We start from the raw sequence: 14,325 nt of genomic DNA on the forward strand, positions 1-14,325 counted from the left end.
AGTCCCAGTAACTTTTCAATCAAAATCAAGCCACTGGAATAAATGGTCTAAATTCAGAGCTGAGCTACACCTCATGCATTCCCATTGAAGCCAGTGGGATTGCTCCTCATTTAAATCAGCAACGAATCCAGACTGCTACCTACGAACAGCCTTCTGGCAAAGCAGGAATTAACAATCCAAAATCTAATTCAAACCCCACCGCAGTCTGGAAGGAGGAGCTTCACAGAACAGGTTTAAGAGGTTTATTTGTCATTTTAATCAATAAATACACACTGTGTTTTGCTTCGGTATAAGCACAGGACTTTTCTTAATGATCATTCACATTGTTTCTCTATCAAACATGGTAGCAGGTAATATTGCATATGAATAAGCAAACTTTGGTTCTCTTCCGCCTGGGGAGGCCAATCTGTTTCACCTATTAAACAATTGCTTGCAGAGGACAGCAAGGCAGCTGAATGCCGCACTGAATGCTGCATTCGGGAAAGCTAGGGACGCTGTAGAACTTGATCAGTTTTCTGAAGGCACTTTTTTTGAGCATCATGACCTCTTTGGGCAGCTTGGAAAGGATTTTATCACTAGGGTGAGAACCATTTTTCTCAGAGGCTGCTGCCTTCGGGTGGCCAATGGTTGGCACACTGTTGCAGCTGAGGGAGCGGGCTGTCTTTTTCTTGTCTTGTACAGATAAGTAGCTGAATAGGAAAGAGGATAACTTATGTTTGGTGACATCTGGGACATCTTCTGGAAAGCAGTCATCCAGAGGATCCACTTGGGCTTCCAGGTGTTGACTGACCACACATGTAGTGGGACTGACTGCTACCTTTTTAGGCTGCACTATTATCTTTCTGGAAGGCGCTCTGTGTTCACCTACCTCCGTCTGAAACGGAGAAATACCGTTATCAGCAATAGGACTGGGGTTACTTATTATGTTGGGGATTTTGGCCCCATCAGCAGAGTTGCTGGGATGCAGCATGTAATGCTGGTTAATGATTTGGGCTGAAGTTTGTTGGATGATGTGCCAGTCTCGCAGAATGTCCTCTCTGGTTGTGAACTGAGATGTTACAGTAAAGCGGATGATGAACTTGTCATGAATGGTAGCTGGAATGAGGAAGAGGCTGCCAGATTTACTCAGTTCTTTCAAGACCTTTTCTGTCAACCAGTTAGGACCCTATTTTAAAAATATATAAGAAGAAATGTATATTACAGTGGACTTTGCATATTAGAGATCTACAACAGTCTGTAACAATTGCTAGTGATCTTGTTACATTCCTTCATATAACCCTTACCCGTAGCAATCAAGCTGGAAGACATGACACTGGCTACTGCTGATTCATTCCAAAATTAATACAAAATCATCATCATCTTTACCTTTAAACGAAATACAACCAATCCGAGGTGTCTCTTGGCAGGAATTTCAAAGAGGGGATCACTTCTGACCAAAGATTCAAAGTATTTGGCCATCTCAGTGCCCTGTAATTTAAAATGTTTTTCTTTAAAGTGGTTATTTCTCGTGAATGACAAACAATGCATAAGATGCAAAATTAAGTAGATAAATAAAGCCAACTCCCCTCCCCAACCACAACCTCACACACCTACTGCCAAAACACTGAGGTTCTCAGCTTTGCAAAATAATAAAGATTTCATCCAGTTGCCAAAATATCTGGCCTGATCATTCACAGCCTGATCCACAACCCATTGAAATCAATGGAAAGACGGTGACTTTGATGGGTTGTGAATCGGACCCTTACTGATGAACCCTTGATATCTGTACAAAACTAGGATGACTGGGCTTGGCTAGGGTTTTCTGGAGGAACACTGGAGAATGGAATCTGTCCCCATGCTTCTGGGCAGTGGATCACCAGTAGAGACACTCCACGGCTGATGCTGTATCATACTGTGGCTTCCTGTACTTACACTAAGGCTTGGTCTACACTACCCCCCCTAATTCGAACTAAGGTACGCAACTTCAGCTACGTGAATAACGTAGCTGAAGTCGAAGTACCTTAGTTCGAACTTACCTTGGTCCACACGCAGCAGGCAGGCTCCCCCGTCGACTCCGCGGTACTCCTCTCGCCGAGCTGGAGTACCGCAGTCGACGGCAAGCACTTCCGGGTTCGACTTATCGCGTCCAGACTAGACGCGATAAGTCGAACCCAGAACTTCGATTTCCAGCCGTCGAACTAGCTGGTAAGTGTAGCCAAGGCCTCAGGGGTTTAGGCCTGTGGATTTGCATAGTTGTAGACACACTGACCATGAAGCCCCGCCCTTGCCTACTTCCAGAACTACCCCCACATTGATCCAAAGAAAGTCTCTGTAGAGTCTTGCTTTGTGGAGTGCAGAGGGGTGTTGGATCTGCTTGCCTGACCTCTTCATAACTCACCTCCTTCCCCATGGAGATCTCTTTGTGTTGGTGGAGGATTGAAAAAAAAGATTTTGTCTGTATGGCCCCTCCTGTGACCCTCTTTAGGCAAAACTCCTAGCAAATCCAATGAGAATTTTGCTTCCCTAGGAACTACAGGGTCAAGACCTGTAACCGGCTAAAAGCAGCATACATTTGTCAATAGCATTCAGATATACACAAACTTCATGTGTGAGAGGATCTCTGCTACTCAGCCTCACAGCTGTGTTTAATGGACTCAGATGCTGAAAAGCAATATCAATATGTTAACACTTGTCCAGTTAATTCACATACATGTCTGACGTGGGCTTGAAGCTTTTTCACCCCAAAGGAACGAATCACAAACCAGAGCTTCAAAGAGCGAAACCGACGACTTAGTGGAATTTGCCAGTGCTGTGAACAAAACAACGGCACATCAACAAGCTGAAAAAAACAATTTTAAAGAGAGTCCCACTTCAGCATAATAAAGTGTGGTCCTGCACCCCTCTTCTCAGATGAGTGACCCTTACTCAGACAAGGAGTTTGACCTGAGTAAAAAAGAATGCGGAAATTGGCATAACAAACAGTCATTAGAGGAAGATTCTGTGAGTTATTTTCCCATGGTGTTCTGAAAAACATTATATTTTGGCTACTGCACTCAGATATTACAGTGGTTGGCGCCCAGATGTGTCTAACTTTTTGTAAAGCATTACTAATTTTTATTATTCCGGTTCACAGTGCAGAGGGCAGTTTAAACTGATTAAAGTCCTGATTCAGGAAAACACTTAACATGATTAGTCCATTGCAATTGAAGACAGCAATGCTTAACTTTAAGTCCCATTGACTTGTCCATGTGCTTAGCTGCTGTCCTGAAGAGGGATGTTTTCCCAAATCAGGGCCTAAAGGATGAACGAGACAAATGAGACTAGAAAAATTAGAAAAAGCAATGGCAGCCATCTAACGGAGGGACCAGACGACATTTAAAAAAAAAGAACAGGAGTACTTGTGGAACCTTAGAGACTAACAAATTTATTAGAGCATAAGCTTTCGTGGACTACAGCCCACTTCTTCGGATGCATATAGAATGGAACATATAAGTTCCATTCTATATGCATCCGAAGAAGTGGGCTGTAGTCCACGAAAGCTTATGCTCTAATAAATTTGTTAGTCTCTAAGGTGCCACAAGTACTCCTGTTCTTCTTTTTGCGGATACAGACTAACACGGCTGTTACTCTGAAATTTAAAAAAAAGAAACTATATCACAGAATCCACAAAACTACATGCCTCCAAATTAACCACCAGAGGGAGCAATGTATGCTAATTAAAGAAATAAGCTATACTGAGACCAAGAAAGAAAACAATTGCCTTTTTCAGAACCTTGATGAGCACATAGCTGAAACACTGGTCTTATAGAATATTATTTTGTAACACAGTATTCAGATTTAGTTAGCTAGATCTGAAATGATTTGCTTCTTAGCTCCCCACCACCGTTAACAGCTGCATTTAAAGCCCAAAGAAGTTTTAATTTATGTTATTATTTTACTGCTGTTTCAAATCAAGGAATTTCCATTGTTTACATGTTTTCCCATAACTATGTCATGTATCAGAATAATTGTTGTAGGTTAGAGTAGGAATAAGACAAACAGAATAAGCCCCGCAAACATGTAAAAACCCCATCAACTGGAACTGTTCTGACAATAAATTACACGGAAGCAGGGGCGGCTCCAGGCACCAGCGCAGCAAGCACATGCCTGGGGCGGCAAGCCGTGGGGGGTGGCCTACCGGTGGCTGTGAGGGCAGCAGGCAGGCGGCTTTCGGTGGCATGGCTGCGGGAGGTCTGCCGGTCCTGCGGTTTCGGCGGCAATTCGGCGGAGGAGACACTGATGGCACGGCACCGGCGGACTTCCCGCAGGCATGCCGCCGAATCCACGTTAGCAGAGGACCAGCCTGCAGGCGCGCCACCGAAAGCCACCTGCCTGCCGTGCTTGGGGCAGCAAAAAACATAGAGCCGCCCCTGCACGGAAGTGACCTTTTTCTGGCTGAGGCAGTGGGCTAGATCCTCAGCTGATGTCACTTAATGTAGCGCCAATTAAGTTAATTGAGCTTTACTGAATTAGATCAACTGAGAATCTGGCTCAATACCTCAGTACACACAGACAAAAAATGTCCAGGGCAACAGAAGATTGTAATATCCAAGTGTTGTTTGATTAACCTAACTAGCGTCTATATTTATCACTTCTAGCTTCTATATTTGATCTAGAAGAGTTTCTGTGCAATTTTACTCTCAATGCAGACTTACTGCCAGAGCTCATGTTACGCTCCCCTATTTAAACTGTATTTACACTTCACTATGATTGCTTCTATAGTCTGCATTAGAGATATTCTTATCATCACATGAAACATGCTCCAGGAGTATTAGGAATCTGACAATTTCTGTTCAACCATTTTGTAGGAAATGTAAAGTATTGGTTCAGATGGCTACTTACCATGAAATCAGTAGCAGCCCCTGAATTGGCATGTCTGAGGTAGACGGGATTAACACTGAAGGTTTGCTGTAACTTGTATTTGTCTTTGACCCTATCAATAATAGAATTAATTGTGCTTAGTAAAAAAAATCCTCAGAGGAAGACTTTGCAATTTGTATGTTGTACTTTGAGTGTTCGTTCCCTTTGATGGTTTTGCTCTACTCACCAGAATGCAGTGCAGTCAAAGTGAACCATCATCCATTTAGAAGGATTGAAAGCAAAAGAATCTGCATATTCAATGCCGTTCAAAAATAATCGAAATTCAGGGCAGAGAAATGCAGTTCCTGCATAGGCAGCATCAATATGAAGCCAGAGACCCTCAGCGGCACCTGGAGAAATAGAAAATGTGTGTGGGGTCATGGTGGCTCAGTGAGTTAACATGTAGCTTCTCCATTCTGGAGAAGTAGGTTTACATTTTGTTTAGGACACAAGAGAAAAGAGTGTGGAAGCAAGACAGACCAGTCCATCTCAAAGATGTTTCTGCATCAAATACCTAAATCCACTGGAAAAGATTGGATCCGGATAGGCCCATCTCTTCTCATGACAGAATCTTGGCTAATCCTTCCTCCTCTGTAAGGCAGCCTCTTAAAGTTTGAGGTCCTGTCATCTGTACTGACAGTGAGTGAAATTCCTCATCACATCCCCACCACAAAGCCAGAATCGGGGGATCCCAGCAGAATGGAATCCCCACCCAACCAATGGCAATGTAAGCAGCAACACACCAGTCTCACTGCACCCACAATTCAGAACATGGGCTGGAGTAGGATTCACAATCACTTCCCACTCCTTTGAAACATAGACCTAGTGGCCACAATGATGTCCTGCCAGCCCCTACTTTCAAAACCTCTTCCAGACTGGAACATCCATGGAACCTCTGCTAGTGGGTGAATTTCATGCATTTTGAACAGGACATATTTTAATGGCTTATTTCAAACATCGCAGACATTAATGGAGAGATTCCCATTGACTCCAAAGGTCTTTGAATCAGGTCCTAAAAGGTCAGCTGAATAGTGGTTTCCTGTTTGCTCTTGGCTCCACAAAAAATCCCACACTTGCCTCCCTTTACTGCCTGTATATGATCTTATAGATAAAGAGATGCTTACAAATTGGACCCAGCTCTGATAGACTGTCAAAAGCACAGACACCAGTTGTACCCAACGTCGCACAAACCTGGAAGAAAACAAAGACTTGTCAAGATGGGATATTTAAATAATCTTTTTTTTTTTGACCCACATATTCAAGAACTAATCAGGCTAAGAATTCAGTCAGAATGGAAATTGTACCTTCTTATTTGAACAGACCAAAGTGTAAATTATTCACATGTATTTCTACCTTGAATTCATTATTGTTACCATAGTAGCAAAGTGATTCAGACACATTTTTACATGGACAATAATAATACACCAATATGTCAGTATCCGAAAGCAGAACTTACAAAGACAGGCACTAGGCCTTGGTTTCTGTCTTCTTCGATGGCTTTCTTCAGGGCTTCGCCTCGGAGGGCAAAGTTCTCATCCACAGGCAGAAATTTCATCTTCACAAGAGCAATCAAGCCAGCCTTTTCTACTGAGGAATGAGCCTAAAAGAACAGAAAGAACTGCCTAGAAATACAGCTCCCTCACTCTATTCCCTCCTCTGGAGACGTAGGAAGGAGAGAACAGAAATGTGCTTTGCAGTGTGCCTAAGAGGATAGCAAATCTGGGCACAGATGAACCAAGGGAGAAGAGAAAGTTCCAAAAACAAGAGGCCCTTACCAAGAACATCCATCTCATTTATAGTGAGGGAGATCCAGCTCCAGCATCTATTCTATGGCAATATGTATGTTCTGGGGAAACAGATGATCTCTCAGGTGCTGTGCTCTGGATGGAGCACATGGGAGGTTTGGCCAATAATGGGAAGGAAGAAGGGCTAAGTGCAGGAGTGGGAGTCAGGTGAATGGGGATCTCTTAGTGCCACTATGACCTTAAGAAAGGCACTTCACTTTGCTGTAAAAGCTTTCCCTCTGTAAAACGGGACTAACACCGCCCACCTCAGGGTTCATTCACAGCAGCACAGTACTTTGACTACTAATATAAAATTGCAAAGTGTTATTATTCAGTCTGATAACACAGGAGCTAATTTGTTTATTCATAACAGTGGAAACCTACCTGATCAGATGCATAAGCAACAAGACGAGAGTTCAGTGTGGACTCATCAGTATCCGGCTCCGAAACCTTCATTTCCAGAATTTTGTTTTTTCTCGCTGCTAGCAGAGCAATCAAGGTTGATTCACTAACAGTGCTCTGCAAAGAAACAGCTGGTTATTAATTGCAGAATATCCAGAAGAGTTTTCCTCCTTTCTTGCTAGTTTGGCATGGATTTGCTAGTCACTAAAGCAATCATCTTATCCATCCCCCATTTTATTTCTGCCACAAGTTATTTCATGTGCAGTGGAACCCCACTTATCGTCTCCATTGTGCTGCTGGTCTCTGTGGGCCAGCAGCAGAAAGTGATGCATTTTGAATGCTGTGTGCTTTGAACGAGCAGGAGAGCATTAACAAGAAGAAAGTACTGTACATTTTCCTTTGGCTATAAAGTAGTATAATCCACAGAATTTATGGGCCTGATCAAGGCCCACTGAAGTCAGTGGAAGTTTTTCCATTGACTTCAGTGGGCATTGGAGGAGGGCTTATGGAAGCAGTTAAAAATGCAGGGCCGGATCCTGCAATTCTTACACATTCAAAGTACACAGGACTTGAAGTAAATGGGGTAGGGTTACTGGAATAAAGAAAGGTCGCTAGAGAAGTATCCACTATCCCCAGGTGGTTTCACATAATTTTGGAGCATACAAGGATGATGTGAAATGAAGAAATCAGAAGGAAAAGTTGTGTTGACTCATTTAGCAATAACACAGGTCCAAAGAGAAATAGCTCCTATATTGTAACTCAGGGACCCATCATGCAATGGTTCTACATAAAAATTGAATTTTAAAATTACAGAATGTAACCACATTTAGAGTTAAAAAGTTTCTCCTAATATATACCCTAAATCTCCCTTGCTGCAGATTAATCCCATTGCCTTTGGTCCTACCTTCAATGGACATGGAGAACAACTGATCACTATCCTCTTTATAACAGCCCTTAACATATTTGAAAACTGTTATTAGGTTCCCTCTCAGTCTTCTTTTGTTAAGACTAAACATGCCCAGTTTTTTTAACCTTTCCTCATAGGTCAGGTTTTCTAAACTTTTTATCACTTTTGTTGCATTCCTTGGACTCTCTCCAGTTTATTCACATCTTTCCTAAAATGTGGTACCCAGAATTGGACACAGGACTCCTGGAAACTTTACCTCAGGTAAAAACTTCCACTAACTTCTAAAGGGAGTTTTGTTTGAGCAAAGGAATAGGCATTCTGAAGTGTGCGAATCAATTCTGCAAAACACCCACTGAGCAATCCTACCTGTAATACTCCTCCTCCCTGGCTGTCTGGGTGATGGTGCAAGAACGTATCTGGAAGGCCCAGCATTTTTGCCAGCCAATCCATTACATTCATTTCCAGTTCTGTACAGGCTGGACTGGAGGCCTAGAAATTGGAACAAATAGAGTCAGTCATGTTTTAATCCCTCTGATAGTAACCCTCTGATAGTAAACCTCATACCCTATGTTTTCCTTAAGTGACAATACAACAGTTTTTAAAATATCCATTACAGTAGACTAGTTTGGATTTGACAAGCCATGGATTGCTGTGCTGACATTCATGTCCAAGAAAAATGGGAGGATATCCCATATATCCCAAAAGAAGTTACTGGAACTTCTGAGAGAGAAGCAATGGTCTATGGTTAAGGCCATAGGCTGGGACTCAGGAGATCTGGATTCAATTCCAAGTCTGCCAGAGACTTCCTCTGTGACCTTAGGCAAGTTCCTCATCTGTCAAATATGTTTAATAACATTTCCTTTCTCCTACCCTTGGTCTGTCTTGTCTGTTCAGATTGCAAGCGCGTTGGACAGCATCTAGCCCAGGGGTAGGCAACCTATGGCACGCGTACCAAAGGGGGCACGTGAGCTGATTTTCAGTGGCACTCACACTGCCCGGGTCCTGGCCACCAGTCCAGGGGGCTCTGCATTTTAATTTAATTTTAAATGAAGCTTCTTAAACATTTTAAAAACCTTATTTACTTTACATACAACAATAGTTTAGTTATATATTATAGACTTATAGAAAGAGACCTTCTAAAATCATTGAAATGTATTACTGGCACACGAAATCTTAAATCAGAGTGAATAAATGAAGACTCGGCACACCACTTCTGAAAGGTTGCCGACCCCTGATCTCATCACTACTGCAATACACACAAAAACTTTTGACCACTTTTGCAACGTGAGCCTCCATGCTGAGAAAGGGTGATCTCCAAACTCCTACTGACCTAGTCTAAACCAACATAAGCCCAAGGGAATTGACAGGGACTGTTACTGGAGGTTGCTGTGCTACTTCCATACCAAGAGCAAAGAGAAACATGAAGCTGGACCAGGTGCCTTCCTAATGGTTGATTTTTGTCATTTTGCCTCTTAGGGCTTGTCTGTACTTGCAGGTTAACACACATTAAGGTAGTTTAGCTTAGCTCCAGTTGGGTTAAGCTAAATAAGCACAAGGCTTTTAGGGTTGCCAACCCTCCAGGATTGTTCTGGAGTCTCCAGGATTTAAAGATTAATATTTAATTAAAGATTGTCATGTGATGAAACCTCCAGGAATACATCCAACCAAAATTGGCAACCCTACTCTTTTTCCAGATTAAGAGTATCCGCACATGGAGTCATTTAGGAACAGTTAAATCAGGAACAACTTTATATGCACACAAGCCCTTACTGGTGTATCATTCCTGCTCTTGCTGCCATTCATTGAAATTATGACATCTAAAAATTGGAGATTTTTTTAAAGCAGTTTTATATTTTAGTTGTGCAAACAGCTTAAAATGGTTTGAAGTAAATACATTAATTTATTGATTCACAGATTTTAAAGCCAAAAGACACCATTATGATCATCTGGTCTGGACTTCTGCATAACACAGACCAAGGAACAGCATTTCAAAACTATATAAAAACAACATTATTTACCCATGTGAATCCCAAACAGTTAATAGCATCAGCCAGCATGTCCCCCAGCAGGGAAGGCCAGGAGGTAAGAGCTGGAAAGTAGGCATGCATATGTGGACTCTGCCAATGGACAACCTAGATCAGAGGATGCAGAGAAATTATATCAGGAACAATGTCAGAGAACTCTGAACCAGCCATACAGATTAAAACAATGTGAGAGGAAAGTCTCACCACTCCCTGCTGAAGATCTGATAACAGCAAGTTTCAACATTAACAGCAAAAGAGCATTTTCAAAAGATAGTAATATGCAGTAACTAGATAAACTCCAAACTAAGCCAGAAGTATTTATCTAAATTAAACATACAGCCATACATTTTCAAACAGGAAATAATGGTCCTCTGGCAACCATCCATTACAGTAACTTTATTTTAAATCAGATTATTCAGAGAGGCTTATAATTGTATTTTATGGAGTTTGCTGCAAGAGTGACTAGTTGATTTCACCATTATTTAATTGTAATCCCATGGATCTTCTCCCCTGTTAGAATGCCTGTGCTAGTTAATTAAGTAGAGTTCACTATGAACTACTCATTCCCAGGGTGCAGATGTTCACACTGGATGGTAATGACCCTTTCCTGAGTCCAGTTCTACTCTAATTCTTACCCCAGGCATGATAATCTTCTCAATGTCTCTGAAGATGTTGTCCCAGCTGTCTGGCTCTACAGGGGCACTGTCTGGCAGCTGGGCTCTCATGTAACCAGGCTGCACATCTGGAGTCACCCGTCTCTCTCTCACGTTGCTTAGATACTGGCAAATGTAATCCACCATTTCTTTCCCTGGAAGAAGCAGAATGTGCCCTTTGAAGTCAGGCCATAGGAACAACAGCACATAGCAATTCACACACACTCTTTGCATTTGATAGGGCTCAGTTATCAAACTGCTCAATGCATAGCTGCAGTACTGAATACAATGGACACTCCAGAGCTATCAAGGCTTGGAAAACTCAACTGAGTACGTTAAAAGAGCCACGTTTTCCCCCTGTAAGTCACCTGCTTCTTGTACTGTATCTCACACGTTTCTTGGGAGTGACCCAGTGAAGGCAAATCGTGAGTGATAGGCTTCGGCTTTCAACGGTATCCCCATGGTCCCCCCATGAACAGTGGCTGGAAACTCTAAAGTGCCTTGATCTCAACCCCCCCTAACTCAAGAGCAGGTGAGGAAGACAAAGGAAATCCACTCATGTCTGTAAAATGCTTAAAATGCCAACTACATTTAAACCTACACTAAGGACCCCTGTGCTTGGCAGTCGCTTCTCTTCAGTGACCATTTCAAAGTAGCCTCAGGGTTTCCAGTGCAGATTGTTAGAATTTAGTTAAAAATGCATCTCTCCTCAGAAGCTGACTTTGGCTAGTGCCTTGAGAGTTTGCTTAAGACTCTCTCTGTCCCCAAGAAGAACTTCCCTTGATAGCATTTGCTTGGCAATATACTTGTTTCATTGCCCATATAATAAAAGAGCACCAGACTCCATGGTAATAGTTTCAGTTACTACACTTAATTTATAACAGCCTTGTGGACCTGTACTCTCCTGTTCCCCTAAGAACACACACAGTGCACACCACAGCTGAGATGCATTTGTGAAACAGCCTCCCAAAGGCAAAGGGTTTCTGAATATTCCTCATGAAGGAAAACAGCCTTTTCTCTGGAAAAGGCAGGGAGCCCAGAGCCAGGAGACCTGGGTTCTGGTCCCAGCTCTGAACTGGCTCTTTCTGTCAATGGGTCAGACATTTAACTTCTCTGTGCTTCCATGTCCCATCTGTAAAGTGGCCTAGAGCCCTTTATAGCATGTTTGTAAAAAGCTCTGAGATCACAGATGAAGAGAGCTATGTCAGTGTTAAGTATCAGACAGTATTTCTCAAGTGCCTTGTAACGTGGCGCAGTGTCTAATCACTGGTGGATATTCAGATAGTCTCAGCCTCAACTGAAATTGGCTAAAATGGTGTGTTTCAGAGAAATAAAGATCATGCTCAAACCTTTCATCGTCCTCTCTCTCTCTGTGCTGGTCAGGGTCTATCCCGTCACTCCCTGAAAGCAATCACGGCTCTGGGCTCCTTCTCCACTTGCTAGACACTCTCCCTTTCCTTCATCAGACATGGAGTGTGCCTGACTTTTAAACTATATGACACGTTCTAATGGGCCTGAGCTGTGCCCTGATTTACTCCTCTGCAACCACTCTGACATCAGCAGGGTTTCATGGGGTGTCAATGAGGCTGGCATTTGGTCCACAGTACATAACACAACCCTCTCCCATAAGGTTATTCTAGACTCAGGGCCGGCTCCAGGCACCAGCGCAGCAAGCAGGTGCTTGGGGCGGCCAACGGAAAGGGGCGGCATGTCCGGCCTCTTCGGCAGCAATTCGGCGGCCGGTCCCTCAGTCCCTCTCGGAGGGAAGGACCTGCCGCTGAATTGCTGCCGAAGAATGAAGTGGCGGCGGTAGAGCTGCTGCCGAAGTGCCGCCGATCGTGGCTTTTTTGTTTGTTTGTTTGTTTTCGCTGCTTGGGCTGGAGCCGGCCCTGTCTAGACTGCAGGGCTATGGACCATTGCCGTAGGCTGCTGTAGTATTTTATTTATAACTGCAAGGAAATGAACTGACATCAGAGCCATCCTCTGAAACTCATCTTTGGAGGGATATTCCACCCAATCTCTCTCCTGCTGCTTTACAGTGTTAACTCCCATTAACCCGAGTGCACAGTGTCAGCCTGCTTGGGTGTGTGTGTGTAAGTTCACTTCAGTGTGCAGAACCCACTTAGGGTGACCAGACAGCAAGTGTGAAAAATCGGGACGGGGGTGGGAGGGGTAATAGGAGCCTATATCAGAAAAAGACCCCAAAATCAGGGCTGTGCCTATAAAATTGGGACATCTGGTCACCTTAAATCCATCTGGACTGCCATGCACCACTCCCAGCCCCACAACAGTTCTTCTCCCAGCAAGCAAATTGCCACCCACCCACCCACTTTGATAGCCTGGAGAAGCCCGCAGGAAGATCTGCCTCACTCACCTCTCTCTCTGTACTCCCCTGGTTCCATGATGGCTCCTTCCAAAGTCACCCCCTCCAATCTGGGCTGTGAATCTTCAGTTGGCTGCAGGAAGCTCTGTCCTCCTTCACTGCTGGCTGCTCATCCTTCAGCCTTTATACCTCTCTTTATCTGCCAGACCCACGCATTTCAGAGAAGGGTTAGCGTAGGCAAATTAATGTAGTGGGAACTACGTATCTAACTCCTCCCCACTGTAATTCTCAGAGTGTGTGTGTGTGTTTTCCCTGCACTCTTTTGATGTCTAAGGTAATTTCCTCCAGATGATTTGTTTCTCCATTAACCCTTTTTACTATTGGGAATGCAGCCTGGTGTTCAGTCTCTGTCAATAGCCACAGAGTAAATCACTCCCCATGAAATAACCCAGACACACATTCATGTACAATTTGGATGAGGAGGGGGGTGTCAAGGATGGTTCCAAAAGCAGCCCAACACAGCATGGGGATAAAGAAAAGCAGACAGAATCCTTTCCACATTGTCTGTGCCCATTGGGAACCGTCTCAGTGGCACTTACTTTCCTACCCAGCCTAGTATTGTTAAACCTTAGCATGTTACAGCGTGGGCTAGGCCAGTCTTTGGAGGGCTGCAGCAGACAATTGCCTAATAGCCCAATAGCCAGAAGCAGTGTTGCCAACTCTTGCAAGCCTTGAAATATTTGGTATTTTTCTTAAAGCTCCTGGAGGCATGAGGTGATGTGAGAGTCAGTTTTCTTTCGGGGGGGAAAAATCTCAGAGGGTGGAAGCACAGAATAAAATAAGAAATCTACACATTGTCATGAGAATGGTTAAAGGATTTTGAAACCCTGACTTTATAGTGATAGACGCAAGGAGCGCAATCTATTTAATTTAACAAGGAGAAGATTAAGTGGTGACTTGATTACAGTCGGTTAGAGCCTACCGGGGGAACAAATATTTAATAATGGGCTCTTCAGTCCAGCTGAGAAAGGTACAACATGATCTAATGGCTGGAAGTTGAAGCTAGCCAAAATCAGACAGGACCTAAGCTCTGTTTTGGACTGTGTTCCTGTCGTCTAATAAACCACCTGTTTTACTGGCTGGCTGAGAGTCACGGTGAATCGCAGGGAGGGGGGGGGTGCAGGGATGTGACTCCCCAACACTCTGTGACAACTGGTGGCAGCTCCCGCTTCCTGTGATTTACCATGACTCTCAGCCAGCCAGTAAAACAGAAGGTTTATTAGACAACAGGAACACAGTCCAAAACAGAGCCTGTAGGTACAGAAACCAGGACCCCTCAGTCAGGTCCATCTTG

General features: G+C 43.6%; 1 protein-coding gene across 1 annotated transcript; it reads right to left on the reverse strand.

Moving 5' to 3' along the window:
• Positions 1-228: 228 nt before the first annotated feature.
• HDC (histidine decarboxylase) lies at positions 229-13,125 on the reverse strand. The gene is made up of 12 exons (XM_054042173.1): positions 13,023-13,125; positions 10,631-10,803; positions 9,990-10,103; positions 8,338-8,460; positions 7,047-7,181; positions 6,335-6,478; positions 6,003-6,069; positions 5,066-5,228; positions 4,861-4,951; positions 2,690-2,788; positions 1,366-1,467; positions 229-1,165 (listed from the first exon to the last, which is right to left on the reverse strand). The coding sequence occupies exons 1-12, from the start codon at positions 13,048-13,050 to the stop codon at positions 419-421; spliced, it is 1,986 nt and encodes a 661-aa protein (XP_053898148.1). The 5' UTR covers positions 13,051-13,125; the 3' UTR covers positions 229-418.
• Positions 13,126-14,325: the final 1,200 nt, after the last annotated feature.

The sequence above is a fragment of the Malaclemys terrapin genome, chromosome 10 (genome assembly GCF_027887155.1).
Source record: "Malaclemys terrapin pileata isolate rMalTer1 chromosome 10, rMalTer1.hap1, whole genome shotgun sequence".
Classification (NCBI taxonomy): Eukaryota; Metazoa; Chordata; order Testudines; family Emydidae; genus Malaclemys; species Malaclemys terrapin.